The sequence below is a fragment of the Dipodomys ordii genome, unplaced genomic scaffold (genome assembly GCF_000151885.1).
Source record: "Dipodomys ordii isolate 6190 unplaced genomic scaffold, Dord_2.0 Scaffold14, whole genome shotgun sequence".
Lineage (NCBI taxonomy): Eukaryota > Metazoa > Chordata > Mammalia > Rodentia > Heteromyidae > Dipodomys > Dipodomys ordii.
In genome coordinates this window covers 2,317,203-2,338,578 of record NW_012267230.1, presented here as the reverse complement: position 1 = coordinate 2,338,578, position 21,376 = coordinate 2,317,203, and the positions used below count along the sequence as shown (strand labels likewise).

At 46.6% G+C, this 21,376-nt stretch overlaps 1 protein-coding gene across 1 annotated transcript in view; it reads right to left on the bottom strand.

Annotated features, from left to right (window-relative positions):
• Prkcb (protein kinase C, beta) overlaps nucleotides 1-21,376 on the bottom strand; it is a 297,806-nt gene that overhangs the window by 51,095 nt on the left and 225,335 nt on the right. Inside the window, exon 11 of the mRNA XM_013011169.1 lies at nucleotides 1,372-1,545. Coding sequence (XP_012866623.1) covers nucleotides 1,372-1,545 — 174 coding nt within the window. The remainder of the gene's footprint in view (nucleotides 1-1,371; nucleotides 1,546-21,376) is intronic.

The following is a 21,376-nucleotide window of genomic DNA, read 5'->3' as shown; positions in this document are numbered from 1 at the left end:
TGGAAATGAAAGAACTCACTCCCTCCACAGGGGTAGAAAACATCCAACCCACAGCCCACAAGCCTGTGAAAGCATTTGTTACAAGACACCTAAGGCTTCTCATTGGCTGTCCGCCGAGGCTTGCTGCCGGTATTGATAATTTTATATGTCCTGTAATAATGTTCTAACTATCCAAGTTGCCTTTGGCAGAAAAAAAAAAAAAGAAAAAGTTCCCTCCCCCAGGGGTCTTGCAAGTAGGATTAAAGCTGAGTCTGACGAAGCATCTAGATCCTAGTTTCCAATTTTCAGAAAATAGGACAGGGGAATGTGCTGAGATGCAGTAGGACTATCTAGTAAGCAAACCCCAGACCGAGAAAAACATTACAGATCAAACAGCCCAGGATTTCCAGTAGATGAAAGAACAGATAGAAGAAAGGGATGGGAGAGCTGGGGAGGGGGGGGTTGTATCACTAAAGACTTAAAATTAGATGCAACACAGTAGCGTCCTATCTCACAAAGAGGTGGTCTTTGAAATCATCGGGAAAGTTGGAAAAAGAGCGAACCCAAATTAATCTCAAGGATTCTCTCAGAGCGTCTTTAAACCACAAGGCCCTTATGACCTCAGAAGCCACAGCTGCAAGAATTAACTTGGTACCTCTTCATAGTGGGTCTGTGGCCTCTTCTTCCTCCACTGTGGAGGCTGAGATCAGATGAGCAGAGAGAAAGGGATCCCTCTCGCTATTGAAGGCAGAACTGAAATCACAGCAAGCGCAGCGTACAAATGTTCCCTTCTCAATCCGACAGTCATGGCTCTGAGCTCACTTGTCCCAATGAGTGGACACTGCAGGGCTGGGCAATCATACAACCCCTTCTTTGAGGAGACCCCTTGCAAATCAGAGCCTGGGCACTGTCCCTGAGTTTTTGTGATCAAGGCTAGGTGCTCTACCATTTGAGCCACAGATCCACTTCCAGCTTTTTGGGTGACTAATTGGAACTAAGGGTCTCATGGACTTTGTTGCCCAGGCTGGCTTTGAACCATTATCCTCCAATCTCAGCCTACTGAGGAGCTCGGATAACAGGCGTGAGCCACTGGCATCCAGCTAGTCTGTGGATCTTTGTACTGAGTTCCTGCCTCAAAGTCATGGTCTGCTGTCGGAATACAGTTCCACCCTGATGGTTATGAAATCAATTGCCTGAGTTCCTTAATCTGAGTTGGCTCAGCATCTGACTCAGGAATTCTTGGTTGACTTTCCTGGGCCTAGCACCATTTTTTTTTCTATAATATCAAGGGCTCAGGTAGCTCATTGGACAGGGGACTGCTGAGCCATAACTTTCAGCCAAAGCTTGGGTACAGCCCCAGATGTACTCTTCCAGGGCCACTGGATAAGTTACCATAGTCTGGAAGCAGGAGTGGAGCTGGGTCAGGAAGGGCGGCTTGCCGGGCAGGGCCAGCACCCGCTTCTCCACCATCGTGCACTCCACGTCGTCATCTTGGATCACCACATCCTTCTTCAGGATCTTCACTGCGTACAGCTCATCCGTGCCCTTCCTCTCAGAGAGCATCACCTGGGGAAGACAGAAGATACATCAGGGAAGTGACGTGCTGGGCCCAGCTGCAGACAGCTGTTCACGGTCCCAGCCACTCCCAGTGTGGCCGTCTGCTAACTGGGAGACAAGGGGACCGTGCTGACCCCAATCAATCCAGAGGGTACAAGGAGAGCAGAGAGGACCCAGCACTGACCTCTTCCTGATACGCATCAGTGCCTCGCTCACGTGGTTAGAATAAAATAGCCTTGTTTAATCCACTGGCATAATCTAAGAGCCCACAATAGTACTTGCACATAGTAGATGTTCAATAAACACTTATGGAACCAGTGAATGCCTGTCAGAAGTGTGTATGGGACACTTGTTCCTTTATTCATTCTGTGATGAAATGTTCTCAAACAGCCTGCTAAGCACAGGTAACATAAGCACGCTTGAATGCTGGAGAAGGAGAAAGTCTTTGGGCAATTTGTGGTAGGGTTGTTGCGCGACATAGTCTAATGGAGTTCTCTGTTGTCTTGGGGCTTCTGAGGACACTGATCATGGTCAGGACCAGTGGCTGGTGAACATATTATTTTTCTTGGTTTTGAGTATCCAGGGGGAGCAATGATATAGGTACTACCCTAAAAAAGGTTCTGGAAAGCTCAAGGAAGAACCACATTACAGAAATCCAATCTGATCTGGGAGCTCCTGGGAAGGCTTCCTGGAAGAATAAATTAACAGATTGATATAGTTACTCTATACACTGTGTCCTCTTCTTTGTGTGTATTAATCATCACCAAATTCTTAAGCACTTACCAGGATAGCCAAGCAATTATTGGTTTACATTGGCTATTTTCATTTACTTTGCATTATAGTCTAGGAAGTAGGTAGACTGTGAACCTCCATTGTACAGGAAACTGAGGCCCAGAAAGGTTAAGTAAGCTGCATACACCACAATTCCATAAAGCCAGAACCAAGATTTGAACTCAGTTCTGTCTGACCAAAGTTCCTGCCTTCTAAAAACAACTGCAGGTGAGCTCCAGAAGAGTGCTCAAGGTGGTTAAAGAAAGGGAGTGCACACACCTGACTCGGATGTAGCACCAGAGAATGCACCAGAGACCCAAGACACAGGGGACAGGAAGCTCAGCACAGCTTGCTCAGCTGGTCTCACTGGACTTAAGACACAGAAGCTCCATGCCTCCTACATGAATGCACTGAAGCTTCCAGGCTGAGCTCACAGACTCCTTGTCTGAGCTCCTGACACAGTAAGCAGTGATCCAGGGCAGGACAGATGCTGGGATGTAGGGCATTGTAGGAAAAGGTTTCGGGCATATATTTCCACAGCAACAATGAAGTTCCTCAGCCCCACAATGAAGTCTAAAAGCTGCCCTCCTGCTCGATCTGACCTGCTGGGCTTTGAGTCAGATCTCAAAACCCATCTACTACTTTTGGTGGCGAGGAGGGGCCCACCAGGGTAGATGGCCCCAGCTCTTCTGTCTTGTCTCCCTGGTGCCCACTGGTTTTCCTCCCTCAGCCGCTCAGCAAGACAGATCCCAAGACCGCAGCAAGCAACTGTTCTAAGATGTAGAATCAGGAGATGGAAGACTCTCCTGGGAGAACCAGGCTAGTTAAGGTGAGGTAGGGAACAAGCAAGTGCTCTTCCCATGGGGCACTGGAGTGGAGCGATTGCAGTGGGAGAACATCAGAGACAGGTAGAAGGATCCTGGAAGCAGGTGGGAGGGACTTGACACTGACACACAGCCAATCCTGGATGCCTGTGGCTCCCACTCCTTTTCCAAGAGCAAGGGAACCATGCTGGAGTCTATGAATGACATCTTAGCCCCCTGCTTAAGACCACAGGGCAGAGACCAGGATAAACAGCCGCTATCCGCTTTTAGTTAGTTTCCCTTCCAGGGAAAGACACTGAGACACTTCAGAGATGATCTTTCCTGAGCCAAGAATTATTTCTAAAAGCTGTAGCCCAGATCATACAACCTGCATGCCTGAAATCCTCCGTGGTTCCCCAAGCCTTGGCATTTCATGATCTTTTCTTCTGACTATTCCATTCCCGTGGTTTGCGATGTCCTTCTACACCCTACCACTGCCTAGAAAAGACGAAGGTCACTTCTCATGACCTCCAAGAATTCTCCAGCCCTGATGACTCCCTTCAGACAAAGCAACCGCCACCTCCCAGGCACCAGTTCTGCCAGCACTCACCTCTTCTACTTGTGTGTGTGTGTGTGTGTGTGTGTGTGTGTGTGTGTGTGTACTAGGGCTTGGATTCAAGGCCAAGGCCATCTCCCTTGGCTTTTTTTTTAAACTTAAGGCTGGCACTCTACCACTTGGGCCACAGCTCCACTCCTGGCTTTTTGCTGATTAATTAGAAACGAGTCTCTTGAATTTTTTTGTTCCAGGCTAACTTTGAAACTTGATCCTCAGATCTCAGTCTACTGAGTAACTAAGATTACAGGCATAAGCCACCAGGCCTGACTCCTTTTCTCTCTCTATTTTTTCCTGCTTAGCCCTTTCAAATTCTGGTCATGTGCCTAGCACTTGAAGATTACACAGGAGAGAAAAAGAGGTGGGGGGAAATAGCCCTACGCAGCATTAGCAAAGGCAATGGTCGCATTCTAAACTATTCCTTTAAGTGGAGATTCCAGTCTTTTATGAATTGTCTTAAGCAGTTCCTGGAGCTTCCAGAAACTTTAATATCAACATGGAGGGCGTGGGCTGTTTGCTCAGCTGTGCCTCCGTCTCCAGGGCCCGGGTCCCAAACAGATGGAAAGGACGTGTTGAAGTGCCGTTCTTATCAAATTCTCAGCCACATCTGTTAGCCAAGAGGCTTCTGGGAAAGTTATAATAAACAGCAGAACTCCAGGGGCAAAACCTAAAACAGAGAAAAGTAGCCCAGGAATTCCTGGCTGGAAAGTTGGTTATGATGAGCTTTGCCAGCAAGTCCCACAGGTAAAGTGGGCCAGGAATCCTGGCCTACATCCATGGGGTGGGCTAATGCTCTAGCGTGTTTTTGCTATGAGTTGAGAATAAGAACAGCTAGTGATGTGTCCAGGATCACTGCACACTAGCTGTGTGACTTTGGGAGATTCTCTGAACTTCTCTGAGCCTTAGTATTCTCATTTATAAAAAGAAGACGGTTACCAGGGGCCCATGGTTTATGCCTGTAATCTGAGCTACTCAGAAGGCTCAGAGCTGAGGGTCAGGGTTCTAAGCCAGCACAGGCAGGAATGTCTGTGTAACTCATCTCTGATTAAGCACCAAAAAACTGAAAGTGGAACTTCAGCTCAAGTGGTAGAAGGCTGGCCTGGAGCACAAAAGCTCAGGGCATTGTCCAAAGTCAACAATGTCAGCAATATGGATTCCTTTTGACTTTGAGAAAGATTGGCCAATGCCAGCTCTGGTAGCTGCCAGCAGGCCTTGGCATCCCTTGGTTTATAGACACATTACTCCCATTTCTGCCAGTGCCTTCACATGGTGATCTCTACTGGGTGCGCTGTGTCAGCGTCCCAATGTCCCTTTTCTTACAAGGACACCAGCCATGGATGTGATCAGGGCCCACGCTAGTCCAATACCACCTCATCCTATCTCAATGACCTCTCTACAGACCTCTCTCTGAGTGAAGACCACCTTTTGAGGTGCCCGTGGCCAGGACTTGAACACACAATCTCAAGATGACACAATCCTATGCATGATAGTAGTTCTCCTCAACAGTCTCTCATTTGAGAAAGAACACGAGACTGATGGTACCTTTTGAACCCATATCTGATTCCCAGCTGGCTGGGGAGTGTGAAACTTCAAGCAATAAAGACCCTTCTCCTCACTCATCCCCTCCTCAACAGACACCTGCCCCAAGTTCAGAGCCCCCTTCTCCCCCTACTTCATTCTGCTCCCTCACACCTCTCCTTCAATGCACCCACATACTTTGTTGGCTCTCTGTCTGACCTAGGCACCTGATCCACACTGCTGGTAATGGGGGGGAAAGATTCTTTTTTTTTCTTCTTCTTCTTCTTTTTTTATATTGTAGGTCATGGGGCTTGATCTCTGTGCCTGGATGCTGTCCCTCAGCTCTTCAGCTGAAGGCCAGTGCTCTACCACCAGAGCCACAGCACCACTTCCAGTTTTCTGGTGGTTTATTGGAGACAAGAGTCTCATGGACTTTCCTGCCCGGGCTGGCTTTGAACCATGATCCTCAGATCTCAGCCTCTTGAGTAGCTAGGATTCCAGGTGTGAGCCACCAGTGGCCAGCCTGAGGGGGAAAGATTCTAACTTGATGATTTCAGACAGTGCATTGAAAACAGAGGCAGAGAAATTGGGTTCTGAGGATCCCCTGATACTTAGGAAAGGACACCAGAAAGGTTATAAAGAGTGACGATGAGTTTGGAAGAATGGACGAGATCATGCTTTTCTCGAATGCTTAGAATGAGAGGAAATAGCTGTGGGTAGATTAGCTGCAGCACTTAAGAGTCATCTGCTGGATCATCTTTCTACTGTTCAGGCGCACTTTCTTCGAGGATCCTGTGATCTCTGGAGCTACCTCCTGTCTGCATTCACCCAGCCCCATGGACCCTTGCAGCGGGGCTCCAACCAGCTGAGCTCTAAGGCAGACACAGCGCCTGCCCTCCCCCAGGCCACAGGCTCTCCTTGCCTTTGTCCCGCCTGCTCCCAGCAAGCTGTTGTCTGCCCCCTCCGTGCTGTGCGGCACATTTTAAAATTCCCTGCAGATCCGTGAGAAGCTGATGTGTGGGCCATGTTCCAGACCAATTAAATCAGAATCTTCTCAATCTTTGGGTCCTTCCTGAGCCAAGGTCTAACCAGCACCGGGAGAGGACAGGGAAGTGAACTGGCCAGAGGCCCTCAGGACATGTTGTAACCAGGAGCTGGAACATGAGCCAAATGCTCTCTATCAGCTTCCCCGCAAGGGCACTCGCCCTGTGGAGAGGAGGATTTTGACAGAAAACCGGGTGCAGACTGGTTTCATGATGAAGAGAATGTCAGCATCCTCTCGGCGACCACCTGATAGGTAGCAGGACAATCTGTGCCAGGGAAAAGTGCCACAAAGGCACCCACAGAGGCTGGAAGCTTATGAGTAATGAGAAGCGTGTGCACAGTTTGGAATGCTGGATTCTTGAGTTCAAATCCTGACTCTATCCTGTGCTCTGCTCAGTGTGCTTGGATACATTAGCTCTTTGAGTCTCTGTTCCTCCACTGAAGGGAGCGCTGAGACCAATGGACAGCACTGGTAAAACTCGGTGCCTAGCACCCAGCAGGTTATGGTTATTAAAGCAAAGGCACACAAATGGAAAATGAGAAGATGTTATCATTCCTTCCAGAGGGTACAAGAGATTCTTGATCTCCTTTCCTCTATGTACAAACCAGGGAAAAGCTAGAAAGCAAAGTGGAGAACCAGACCAATAGTTCTGCAAAACCTGTTCCAGGAGGTGCTTATGAAGAGCTCAGGATGAAAGGCAAGATGATACTCTCTGATGGACTGGGCCTGGGCTGGGCAGAAGCCATGTAAGAGAGACCACAGGCTTCTCCTATGAGGAAATAATTGTTTCCTGAAGACAGTCTTCAAGTTTGCTTGGACAGTAATGTCCGTGGATCAGCTCAGATGACCGGGCGTAGTTATTTCATGATCAATCAGGAAATCTTCTAGAGTTTTAAAAAATATATATTCCCAGGCACTAGTTGGTGGCTCATGCCTACAATCTTGGCTACTCAGGAAGCTGAGATCTGAGGATCACAGTTCAAAGCCAACCCAGGCAGGAAAGTCTGTAAGACTCTTATCTGCAATGAACTACTGGAAAATTGGAAGTGGAGCTGTGGTTCAAGTGGTAGAGGGCTAGCCTGGAGCAAAAAATGCTCAGGGACAGCATCCAGGCCCTGATCTCAAGCACCAGCCCAGGCACACACACACAGACACACACACACAATCTTTGCTAGGTGTGATTGTAAACACCTGTTGTCTCAGTACTCTGAAGACTGAGGTAGAGGGATTGAGACTTGAAGGCCAGTCTGGGTTACGTAGCAACACCCTGATTTCTAAATGAATAAATAAACAATCAATATCTTTATAGATGGTAATAGCATTCGAGTATCGATATAACCAGTGCTCTAGTTTTTCATATCAGAGGTCAGGGCAGCAGTTATATTTTGAATTAAGCCTTTTTAAATGATGCTGTGTCACCCCTGAGATTTAATCAAGTTGAATTTGTGTTCCCTAGCAGCGGAAATCAGGCAAGTGTGACTGAAGTGCAAGAAGGTACCGTTAGCCTGGTCATTTCTGCCTCTACAGGCATGCCATTGTTAAGCAAAGGATTGAAGGGGTGACTCAGAGGCTGGGGAAAGGAGAGTGGAGAGGGAGTGACCTTCAACCTGACATGCCTTTCCTGTGTTCTCCACAGGAAGATGCATGGTTGGATCCAATAAGAAACATTTAACTGCCGGGCACTGGTGGCTCATGCCTGTAATCCTAGCTACTCAGGAGGCTGAGATCTGAGGATCATGGTTCAAAACCAGCCCCGGCAGGAAAGTCCATGCAACTCTTATCTCCAATAAACTACCAGAAAACCGGAAGTGGCGCTGTGGCTCAGGTGGTAGAGCGTTGGCCTTGAGCTGAAGAGCTCAGGGACAGCACCCAGGCCCAGAGTTCAAGCCCCACGACTGATAAAGAGAGAGAGAGAGAGAGAGAACCATTTAACTGGCCTATAATACATAATGTCAAAGAGGCCCCATGCCAGTGGCTCACACTGGCAATCCTTACTACTGAAGAAGCTGAGATCTGAAAAACATGGTTCAAAGCCAGCCTGGATACAAAGTCTGTGAGACTCTTATCTCCAATTAACCAGCAAAAAGCTAAAATTGGAGTTGAGACTTAAGTGGTAGAACATTAACCTTGAGCATAAGAACTCAAGGGCACTTCCCAGGCCCAGAGTTCAAGCCCCAGGACCAGCTTGCACACACACACACACACACACACACACACACACACACTAGTGAACTTGGAGGAACTCGTGATGTGAAATAAATACCATACAGAAAGACAAATAGTACAGGATCTCACTTAGATGTGAATCTAAAACTATCCAACTGAGAGGAGCAGAGTTGGTAACTGGTGGCCAGTAGGGCTGGGAGAGTAGGATAAGCAGATGATGGGTAGAAGGTACAAACTTTCAATTATAATGTGAATAAGAAGGTTTAGCAGATAGATAGACAGACAGACAGACAGACAGATAGAGATATACGCACACATATATGTATATATATACAGGTGTATATGTATATACAGGTATGTATATATACAGATATATATCTATATATAGATATATCTGTTACTATTGTGCAGAACACCAGCGGCTCACGCCTGTAATCCTAGCTACTCAGGAGGCTGAGATCTGAGGATCGTGGCTAGAACCAGGCAGCTTTCTTCTGTGAGACTCTTATCTCAAATAAACTCCCAAAATGCCAGAAGTAGAGCTGTGGCTCAAGTGGTAGAACCCTAGCCTTGAGCAAGAGAAGACCAGGGAAAGCGTCCAGGCTGAGTTCAACTTCCAGGATTGATGTACACACGCACACACACACGAAATACTCTATCATATACTTGGTATTGCTGAAGGAGATGTTAAGTATTCTGATTACAAAAAAAAAGATTTCAGAAAAAAATAAGATAAACTTTGTTGACACGGATGGCTCTGTCAAATTTCATTAAGTCATGTTGTATCGGAAAACACTAGATGGCTAAAATAAAAGCAGATTTAATTTGACTGTTGTTTTAGAGGGTGTGTGGGAAAACAAGCCAGTAATTGATGCTTTTTTTCCCACACGACAATGAAATGAAACCCTTAAGGCTCTGTCATTCATTTCAACAATTAGGTTGCACAGAGAAAAGCCTGTTTTCTCCTTAATCTGCTGTGCTCTGTCAGCACAGGGCTGGTTTTGTGGCTGGTGTCACAGACTGCCAATCACAGAGTAGGGCTTCTCTGTGCCAGGAGCAGTTCCAGGGAGACTGGGCAGGATGGATTCTACCTGCACATCTGTATGTGTCTCACCTCTCCTAGCCTCGGTGTCTGCTTCTGTAAAATGGAGGTGATGCAGTATGATGCTTACTGCCTGGTCAGCCCTCTTGGGTCATCACCATAGTTAAGAGCAACACTATGGAAAAGGGAAGGGGCCAGAAACAACAAAATCCAGCATCTCTGATCCTATGAGTCACATTTGCCAAGGTGGGGTCAGAGGATAACAATCGAGAAGTTGCCACAATCGAGGCTGCTGTAACAAAGAGGAGGAACAGGGACTCCATTTAGTTGAGCTGTGGATTTCTGAGCCAGCACAGAGATATGGCTGAGATGCATTCCTGGAGGGCAACCAGAACAGGAAAATGCAACATTTACACCAGACACGGAGTTTCTTTTATCCGTGTTCTAGGCTCTATGGACCCAAGATAAGTAGACTTGACTTAATGTGCTAATATTCACACACACACACACACACACACACACACACACACACACACACTGGATCACATTTGAAAGACGTGGCAATATAAAGGAAATTCCTGCTTTGGCCTACGGACCAGACAAGTCAGGGGTCTCTGCTTTTCAGAGATAACGTCCCTGTCATATTCCCTTGGAGATGGTGGTCCCCTTCCTCCCTCCTGGGATTTTTTTTTTGGGGTCTGGTCCTGGGGCCTGAACTCTGGGCCTGGGCGCTGTCCCTCAGCTCTTCAGCTCAAGGCTAGCGCTCTACCACTTGAGCCACAGTGCCACTTCCGGCTTTTTTCTTATGTGGTGCTGAGGAATCGAACCCAGGGCCTTGAGCATGCAAGGCAAGTGCTCTACCACTGAGCCACCTTCCCAGCCCCCTCCTGGGATTTTAAACTTGTAGGATGTTCTTGGGCAGAAGGAGAGTGGGGGTGCTGGTGCACATCCACAGAAAGAAACAATGGTGAGAAGTTGGGTAACAAGTTGGAGGTCCTGAGGAGGAGACACGATGATTGGGCCCCCGGAAGCCATCTCTCGGGCCGCACGTTGACTTTTGGGAGTTGTGTGATATTGTGCATCGGATCGCATCTTCCCGATAAACACACCCCATTCACCTACTCTGGCTCAAGCGGCTCCATGCAGTGCATGTAGAAAGCTTCCATTCCTGGTATTTAAGTTTCTTTGATACAATTTGTTTCTGTTAAGGAAAGCAGATCTTAATCTTGTTTGACAATTTCCTATCTTCCAAGAAGCGAGCGTGGGAAAGCCGCGGGTGAGTCACTGCCCAAGAAAAATGGGGAAAAGTGAGCCCACAAAACCACCAGGCTGTTAACTCGAAGTACATGTGGAATTTGGGGGACTGGGAGAGGCACCATAATTAGGATGGAACCAGCGAGAGAAGGCAGGAATCCAAGATCAGACAGCCAGTGTGGAGGGAAGGGGATTAAGGGAGCAGGTAGCAAAGCCTTGCAGCTCCGTGTGAACCGGATGGTGAAGGGATGTGGCAGCATGTGGTGTAGGGAGACAACGCGGCGGTAAAGGCGCCTTTGTAGGTTATGTAACCACGTCTAATGTATGTACGCATGTGTGTGTGAGCGCGGGAAGACGTGTCACTAATGAGATTAAAATTAGGATCGACACCCACCCACCACTGGGCTCAAAGACAAGCGGGAAGGCCTTAGTTACTGGTGAGAATGACTCTGTCTTTTAATCCCCTCGGGCAATTTCTTCCTGGCAGACTCAGTGCTGAGCTTGGCTCCAAGCAGAAGAGGCTGTATGCCAGGGGCTCGGGGGCTCAGTCCTCTGTACCCCTCTCTCCTTCCCTACAAAGAGGATGCGCCTCTGTGGAAGTATGTAGCTACCTGAACGCTGGGGCCGAGACCAGCCATTACCTTCTCCACCGACAAAACACCTGCAGGATCTCAGGCCCCATGCCCTCTTGGGAGCTCATGAAAGCATGTTCATTTCCTTTAAAATCCAAAGGAAAATAAAACCCTGAAGTTTCAGCTTGAAGGAAATGGTTTTAATATCTTTATGAATGTATTTTATGCCAATGCAATCATAAGATATATATTCTTATGCTTTCTTCAGGGTAGGTGGAGGAGGAACCAACAAATGTTAGGATGCAGCAGTTTTGGAAATAGTTTCCAAAGCAGGAGAAATAAAACAAGCCCCAAACAAAACAAAACAAAAAGGGGGTAGTGGAGAGAAAGGAGGAAGAGAAAATTATAAAATAAAAGTGAAAAGAGAAAGAAGAAAGGAGGGAGGGAGGGGGACTAGTAATGAAGGGAGACATGGAGAAGATTGCTGTTAGAAATGGAAAGAGGCAACTGGCCTCACAAAATCAGAGCTCCAGTGCCATCCTGCCTCTTCCTCCTAGCTTGGAGTAGTCTCTCCCCTCCCCTCCCCTCCCCTCCCTTCTCCTCCCCTCCCTTCCTTCTTGCAATGTTGGGATGAAATGCAGGACTTACCCATGGCTAGGCCAGCACTCTACCCCTGAGCTACACTCCCAACCCATCATTCGACTTTTCTGACTTACAATGCCCATATAGATACAACAGGCTTGTCCCCAATAACTACAGCAGAATGAGGGAAGAATTAGAATGCTATCTTGCACGTGTATCTATAGCATGGTCTTCAGCAACGATTATGAATCCAATGATGCTGGATACAGCATTGCTGTGGGGGGGGGGGCTAAAGGGACAGCTGGTGACATGTAGGAGGCATAGAGCCATGGAGGCCAGGAGCCGAGGGTTAGAAGGTAGGGAGACCAGAAGTGGAGGTTGAGGAAGCATGGAGGCCAGGATCTGTGAAGGAACCAGCTGAGGCACATGACTTACGGGTACTGGAGACATCGCCAAGACTTGAAACCCGAACCAGCAGGGCGAGGGACAATGTTTGGGGGAGTTAGAGCCACACCTGAGGGCCTGCTCAGGAAATTCCTGCAGGTGACTTACAGTTCCAATGGGCATTTGTCTAAGGTAGAGCACAGGGTGCTAAGGAAGAAGAGAAAATGTGGAGTCCTGGGGGACTGCTGCATGCAGTTGATCTAACAGCAGCTGCTTCCAGTGAACATGAGGCCAGCAGACCCAGCATAGCAAATAAGAAAATAAGACAAAGGAGCTCACCTCCTAGAGTGTAATTACTGCACCAAACAGAGGACCGCTGTTCACTGCGCTGAGAATCCTGCCATCATGAGCGCCAGGATTCTGAATCAAACCTGAGTCACTAAAGGTCGCTCACTAGTGTAACTCTTGGCAGGGTATTGCAGCTTTTGGTATCATTCTCCTCATGTCCGAAATGGGGATAATATTAGGAACATTATAAAGTAAAGGTGAGCTCATCCACGCAATGCGCTCAAGAGCCTGTCGGGCAGTGAGACTCACACAAGGGCAGACAATATGATCGTCATCAACGCCACCACCCTCACCAGTGGAACACAAGTCTCTGGACCTTGAAGAAGAGAGCAGGTGTCGGACAGATGCACAGTAAGTACTTCTGGAATGATGGAATCCTTCACTGTGCCTCTTGGTGGACACTTATTATAAAGGGGATGGCTTCTCAGCAGTGTGCTCAACAGATTGCAATCCCAGTCCAATTCACTGCCCCCGTGCCTGCCCTCCACTCCCACGAATAGGGCTATCAAGTCTCAATGTCTAATCTGGAGGACAGTGGGTCAGGAGACCACTGATAGCCAGGGGCATGGGCATTGCAGAAAGCTGCTACAGGGGGAAGATTCTTCCTGAGAAAGGAGAAGAAATGAGTGGCTGGGGAAGAAGTAAAGACCATGTATCTTAAACCAACAATTTAAGTCTGTGCCAATTCAGACCAAAGGCCAGCACAGGAGGTCAAGGTCATGGGAAAGATTTCCCCAGGATGTAAGAACCACCGAACACATTTCTTTGTCTAGAGAAAATGATGTACGAAAATTGCAGCAGAAGTCTTCATGCTCTGAAATACAGCGGTAATGGAAGTGCTGGTTGTGTGAGCACAAGATATTTAAGTCTCCCCCTCCCCCCCAAAAAATGTGGCATTGGTACTATCAGCTGAACGAAGATTTTTAAAAAATGTTAGTAAGCGCTCCTAGAACAGAGATGAAAATAAATATTTAACTGGTATATCAAGCCTATGATTATACATCAATACATACATATATTGATATATGTATTGATGTACTTGGGGCCATGCTAAAAAGAAAAAGTCACCTTAAACTATAATATTTTCAGCCAGGCACTGGTGGCTTATGCCTAGATAACTAGCTATTCAGGAGGCTGAGATCTGAGGATCATGGTTCAAAGCCAGCCTGGGCAGAAAAATCCCCATGAGACTCTTAACCCACTCAAAAACTGGAAGTGGTGCTGTGGCTCAAAGTGGTAGAGCACCAGCCTTGAGCAAAAGAGCTCAGGGACAGTGCCCAGACCCTGAGTTCCAGACTATGACTGACAAAAAATATATATATATATATATAATACTTTCATATATAATATATAATTAATAAGTTTGATTACATGTTAACAATATTACATATTATCTTATATATTATAAATATTCTATAATATATGTATATATATATTATTTTTGTCTAAGCATATGTGGGTGGTTCAGTCCTGTAATCCTAACTTCATAGGAGGCTGAGATACAGAGGATCACAGTCCAAAGCCAGTCCAGATAGAACAGTCTACAGACTCCCTCTCAAATTACCAGTTAAACAAACCAGACTGGAAGCATGGTTGAAGTGGTAGAGCACCAGCTGAATAAGCAAATTGAGTGAGAGCAGAAGATGTTGAGATTTTTTTTAAGGAAGTATGTACATAGCAAAAGATACAGAGGTACGTAAATGGTTCCTTTTCTAGACCCTTGGTTAAGGCTGTAATAAGTCCTGCCACCATTTGAAATCTGGAGGCAAAGTTAGTGTCAGTACCATGGAGAGAGGCACTCTGGGGCTAAGTCACTGGGGTATCTTCTTGGAAGACACTACTGAGGCCCCTTGAGTGACATTCAGGTACTTTAATGCCCTTACTCTCCCTGGGTCTTGCTCTAGGAAAATTAAGATCTAGAAGAGGAAGCTTAATGGTTCTCTTCCTCTCACCTCTCCACCTCTGCTTTTTAGGCCATCCCACATGCATAGACAGTCACAGCACCAGACTCCTGAAAGCCACAAGAAATGGCCAGTGCCCCTGGCTCATACCTGTCATCCTAGCTACTCAGGAAGGCTGAGATCTGAGGATCACTGGTTCAAAGCCAGCCCAGGCAGGAAAGTCCGTGAGACTCCTATCTCCACATAACCACCAGAAAACCAAAAGTGGCGCCGTGGCAAAATGTGGTAGAGCACTAACCTTGAGCAAAAGAGTTCAGGGACAGCGCCCAGGCCCTGAGTTCAAGCCCCATGACTGACCCACCCACTTCCAAAAAACCAAAAAAAGTACCAAGCAAGAAATGGAATTCCTGGGAACTGGGTTTCTAAGGGCTTCGGCTCTGCCTTTCATTTCATAAGCTACTGGCTTCTTCCTACTTGATTTATTCCTGGCTTCTGCCGGGCTCAGGAAAGGCAGCTCGAACACCTGGCATGTTCCATGATTTGAACACAAGGAAATGTCAGAGAGAAGAGGCGCCTGACGTTTTCCGTGTTTGTGGGGTGTGATAAATTGAGAGTTCTGATGGGGAAAAGTCAGAAGGTCATGTGTGTCGCCATGAAAAATTCCAACCCAAGCTGTGAAACTAGCAGTTCACCTGAGGCTCCTTGCTAGGTACAGGTACCCAAATCAATCCTCTGGATACCTCCTCCCTCCACCCTGCACCCCTAGCACCCACCAAGGGGTTGCTGTGGGACTGGGCTTGCTAATAGGCTGTAAGCAGAAGGGACAGGTGCCATTTCCAGAACGAAGACTTTAAGAAGCAGCTTGTGCCTCCTCCTCCTTCTCTCACCCCCTCCACCCGCAGAATGCAGGGAAAAAGAAAGGCCTCTGAAGGGATTAATGGAGTCCTTTAAGCTGGACCAAAATCCAATCTTCACCACCGGCTGGAGAGAGTGGGCGGGGCCAGGAACACCCATCTTAGCCTGTCAGGTGGATAGATGCAAATTCTTTCCGGCAGTTGAGCCAGTTTGTGATTGGAGGGGATGCTTGTTACAGCGGCAGAATCTACCCTCCTAACAGGAGTTTGGGTGACCTGACTGTTAGGCAGGTAAACTGCGTTGATTGAACAGGAAGGAGATAGCTGAGATTTTCTTTTTTGAAAATTAATCTGCGTAGTTAACTCCATCCTTTGATATTTTTCCTTTTTTTGTTTCTTTCCACACAAGCCTTCCCCAACTTCAGCTCAGGCCTGGGGCTCTAAGCCTTTTCCAGCTGTGCTTCACATTTGGGAGTTAGGTGTCTTCACACCTCCCACGTTTGGAAGGACACATTCTTCAAAATGCATACAAGGAGACAAGGTGCAGCATGTACATTTCCCCTGAAAACAATCATTCAAAATATTGTGGGATAGGCACAACTCCTTCTCATATATTGAGACGATAAATCTATTTAAAATTATATTGTTTTCGCTAAATGAGACGCATGCTGAAGATTTGAGGCCTACCATTGTCTTTGAAGTGCATTCCAAGTGGGTGGATGCAAGGATGGACTGATGGATAGACAGAGACAAATATGATAGAGCAAATAAAGTCAAGCATTAATTATAGAATCTAGGGGACAGGTACTATGGATACTGTAGCCATAATGCTATTTTTTTCTGGTGGCACTGGAGTTTGAACCCCGGGCTTCAGGCTTGCTACATTGGTGCTTTACCACTTGAGTTACTCCTCTAACCTGGCATGACACTGGCTATTTTGGAGATGAAGTCTTTAGAACCTTTTTGCCCAGATTAACCTTGAACCTCAATCCTCCGTATCTCAGCCTCCTGAGCAGTGAGGATTACAGGCATGAGCCACTGGTGCCTGGTTAGGTTTTCTACATTAAATACTTTTCCCCCAAATAAAATCTTCAGTGAGAGTAGAAATCTGAGCAAGTTATTGTTCCGTGATTTGTTTTTATTTTTTTCTTGACAATATGTCATGGAAATCTTTGCATGATGATAGGCAGGCAGAGATGACAGACAGATAGGTAGGTAGGTAGATAGGTAGATAAATAGACACATAGATGGACATAAGTTAGATGATATAGATAGATGATAGGAAGATATCTGATAGATACATATATAGATGATAGATATAAATAGATAATATGTAGAGAGATAATACATGATAGATACAAAGACAATAAATATAGATAGATGTTCAATGGATGGATACATAATACACAAACACATGGATGATAAATGATTAAAGGATAGAAATGATAGTGTGTATAACAGAGAGAGCACTCTTTTCAACTGTCTTGGGTACATCCTTATGTATGTTTATCTATCTATCTATCTATCTATCTATCTATCTATCTATCTATCTATCTATCTATCTATCTATCTATGTATCGTGCAGATCCTGGGGCTTGAACTCTGGGGTTAGGCGCGGTCTCTGGTTTTTTTTTGCTCAAGGCTAGCTCTCTATACCATTTGAGCCACAGTCCCACTTCCAGCTTTTTTGGTGGTTAATTAGAGATAAGAGTCTCATGGACTGCCTGGTCTGGCTTTGAATCTTGATCCTCAGATCTCAGCCTCCTGAGTAGCTAGGATGACAGGCATGATCACGCCCCTGGCACCTGGCACCTTTATATATTTAAGCTTTGCTTTATTGATGAATGCTTGAGCTATTTCTACTTGTCTCCTATTATCATTCATGGCACAGATTTCTGTGCTTCAGTGTGATGGCAGATCTATGCCCACCACACCAGCTGCCTCCCAGGTCCACCTGTCCCTCCCCGCCCCTAGCCCCGCCCCTAGCCCCGCCCCCCAGCTCCCGGCAATGTCCACTCACCAGAACAGTACCTTCCATAGGCAAGAGCCAGGAATGTGAAAGAACAAGAAAGCTTTCGTCTAAACTTCCAAGGGAACCTTTTAAAGGGGTTTGGCTCCCATAAAACATTGCCAGGGACACACATGCAGTCTCAGAACACAAGCAGTACCAGCATGAACGGAATGCTGCCTGGATAAAATTCAGTGGTGTGGGACACATCAGGTATAAAGTGGAAAGGGCGCTCTGTGTGTGTGTGTGTGTGTGTGTGTGTGTGTGTGTACTGAACAATGCACAACTACAGCATCATTCAGCTCCAGCAGATACTCAACCATCAACAGAGCTGAAATTCTTGAACAGGTGGGGCGTTTGGCAAAGCAGAAGTTCAAGGTTCAAAGAATCAAAGCTAGAGGGTTGAAGATAAAACTGCAAGCAGTCACAGGAAGTAATAAGTAAGGTTGGGTGTGGTGGCTACCCCCCCCCACCTGCCCCTATAATCCTAGCTACTTGGGAGGTTGAGATCTGGAGGATTGTGGTTTGAGGTTGACCTGTACAAAATGTTCTTGAGATCTCATCTCACCCAAGAGGGGGGAAAAAATCTGGGCACAATGATATATGTGTGACATGCTCAGATAAGATGACTTGTCCAGGCAAACAGGCAAACACTCTTACCTGACAGGGACAGTTGTCTGGGCAAATGGTTTGTCTTTTGTAAGCTCAGGAAACAGGGCTAACACATTTGGAATTCGGTGGTGTTCACCCTTGCTTTTTCCCTTTGATTCATGTTCACAGGTCCTTCCCTACCTGGGTGCTCTGTAGCAGACTTCAATGGTTAAGAGGGAGCTTTTCTGGGCCAGGTCCAATACAGACCTGGGGCGGGGGGTGGTGGGGGGCAGGGAGAAGGGGGGGGCAACTGGGCTCCTTCATCTTCCAGAGGGCAGAGAGAAAACCATGCTGTCTGCGCTCTTCTTGCTTACAGTGGCTGATCTCTCCCACAAACTCAACTGAACAAAATCGCTCAAAGCCAAGCAAGCATTCAAATGTAAAACCGCATTCATGAAAACTGGGGCTGGGCTCAACTAGAGTTGAGGTGTTTGTGGATTCTGCCTTCCTTCCCAGCCACATTGTAGCTGTGACATTGTAGCTATGGTTCTTACAATGCTACTCCCTCGGTCTGCAAGAGATCGCTCAATTATTTTAACAGTTACCATGGAAACCCATGATCTATTCTCTCTCTTATTCCTTTACTCTTCCCCTGTGGTCCCTTCCCCCTACTCTCACACAACCCCCAACCCCCAATTCTTTCTAGAAAACCCTGTGAAACTTTCCATTCTGTCACCAGAAACTATCTGGCCTCTCTTGTTAAATGGCTAAAAGAAAACCAGTGCTTGGAATGCTAACGCATGAGTTAATGAGGATTGGAATAAGGATGTTCAATTAGAACAGGAGGCAAACTAAACCAACCTTCATCTGTGCAGCATGAGGGACGCACAGAATTAGGTGAACTTGGGGTAGGAACAAGGGTTCTCCATGTTTATGCTTTCAGTGTAAGTTTAATTATGAACCATGTGGATGCAGTCTTACGAAAATATAACTAAGGAAGGAGAAGAGGGACTATGCTCATGGTTATGGGAGTTTCTTTCTTGGGTGGTGAAAATGTTTTGATGGATATAGGACTCTGTGGCCAATTTCAGACCACTGGATCTGTATAGTTTGCACAGGTGGACAGGGTTCTCTATGAATTATGCCTTGACTCAGGGTCTGATGATATTGCCTGGCTGGCCTTAAATGTCTCAGCCCAAGCAATTCTCCCTACCTCAGCCTTCCAGGTAGCTGGGACTATAGAAGTATGCCACTGTACCAGACTTAAAATTTTAAAACTCTTCAGTGGAATCAACTCCTTTCCTGAGCTCCTTTTCTTCCTTCTCTCTGGACAGCAGCTCTATCTCTGGAATCTAAACACTGCCTTCATTGTACATACTTTGCTTTGCCAATTAGGGTTCCTTACCCTTCCAAATGCTTACCTTCTTCCTGCTGGATGTGTGTCCCAACTCAGGCTACACAGCATTTTCGTTTGTCTGAATGCTGGGCTCTTAGGTCTTCAGTGGACAACTCTCTTCCCAGAATCCCTAGCTTCCCTCATTACCATAATCTTCCCAAAATCCCCAGCTCTCTCATTACTAGAGGATTCCCAGAATCCTTAGCTCCCTCATTACCATAATTATCAGCTTCACTGATTCTACTAATCCTCATCCGTCACCAATTCTCCATCCCTACTCACAGGTCACTCAGAGACTTGGGTTAAACTGCGATAATCAGCATGGACCTCTAACTTCACAGACTCTAATCTTAGGACCTTAGGGCTGCTCAGCAGGCTCATGGAGTGTCTACCCTCAATCTATCCTCATATTCCATGGCAAAGCTCGTCAAACTCTGGGCCACCACCTCAAATCCTCCCCTCAGTAAGCAGCGCCAACATCTGTGTTCAATCTCATCGTGTGTTCAATCTAAGCACCGAATGAACTCAACCCATTGGCTCTGGATAAACAAGACAGAGAAAAAGCCCTCCTCTTGGAAAGCTGAGATCTTAGGAAGAGCAGAAGGTAAAGCAAGAACGGAAAAGGGTCAGGCACAGCGGAGCACACCAGTGATCCCAGCGTGTTCAAGAGGCATGGGGAGGGAGGAGGATCAAAGTCTAAGGTTGGCCCTGGGCAAGAGCACAGGATCGTATCTGAAAAATAAAATAAGGCAATAAAATAAAGCGTGGTTGGAATGATATAGCACCTGCCTAGCAAGGTAAGGCCTTGAGTTCAAACCCTAGTTCCTGTCACAAAAAAAAAAAAAAGGCAGCAATGGGTCTCATGAAGAAGATTTGATATAACAGAAAAGGAATGGGGGTGGGGTGGGGGTCTACTTTGGGAAGAAGAGCCAGGAAAGATTCTCCAAAAGGCTGTCTACATAGAAACGAAAATGGTAAGTAGAGTTGGGAACTCCATTCCTAGCTACGCAGGAGGCTGAGATCTGGAGGATTATAGTTCAAAGCCAACCTTGGGCAGAAATGTCTATAAGACTCTATCTCCAATGAATCATCAAAAAGTAGGGCTGGAGGCATAGTTCAGGTGATAGAGCACCAGCAAGATGCCCTGAGTTTAAGTCCTAGAACCAAAAGAAGAAAAAGAGGAGGAAGAGGAGCAGGAGCAGGAAGAGAAGGAAGGGGAGGAAGAAGAGAAGGAAGAGGAGCAGGCGGAGAAGGAAGAAAAGGAGGAGGAAGTAGTCAGCTATGTAAATACCAAAGGGAGCAGAATCATAAACTCTAAGGGAAGGGACAGCTTTGTGCTCAGTAACCTAAGAGCCAGCATTGTGGCTAGAACAAGCTGGGTGACAAGGAAAAGGAAGAGGAGAGAAGACAAGCCAGAACAAGGGTAGATTACAGTGATCTAAGGATCAGAGACTGCATTCAAGATGGAGCTGTGTGTGTGGAGCTTGACAGGATGCAAAGTTCTTGAGGACAGTCTGAAAGCCTGAGAGTAGGAAGCTGATTGATTAGGAATGTCTGACCTGTTTCTGGTGATACACATATCATGCAGGTGAGAACCAAGACAAATGAGTGGAGTGTATGCTCGTAGGCCAGGCCCAGTGGCTTTCCATGACTTTCCAGGGTATGAAGGAGGAGGGCAGGAAGGTAGAACATGATTTTTTAAAAAAAGAAGAGGAAATTGGGTCCTGGGGGTTTACACCCCTGTAATCCTACTCAGGAGGCTGAGATCGGAAGATCATAGTTTGAGGTCAGCCCGAGCAGGAAAGAATGTGAGACTCTTATTCCCTTAAACCACAAAAAAAAATATTTAAAAAGCCAGAAGTGGAGCTGTGGCTCAAGTGGTAGAGAGCTAGTCAAAGCTCAGGAACAGCACCAAGGACCTGAGGTCAAATCCTAGGACCAGCACACACATACACACACACACACACACACACACACACACACACACACACA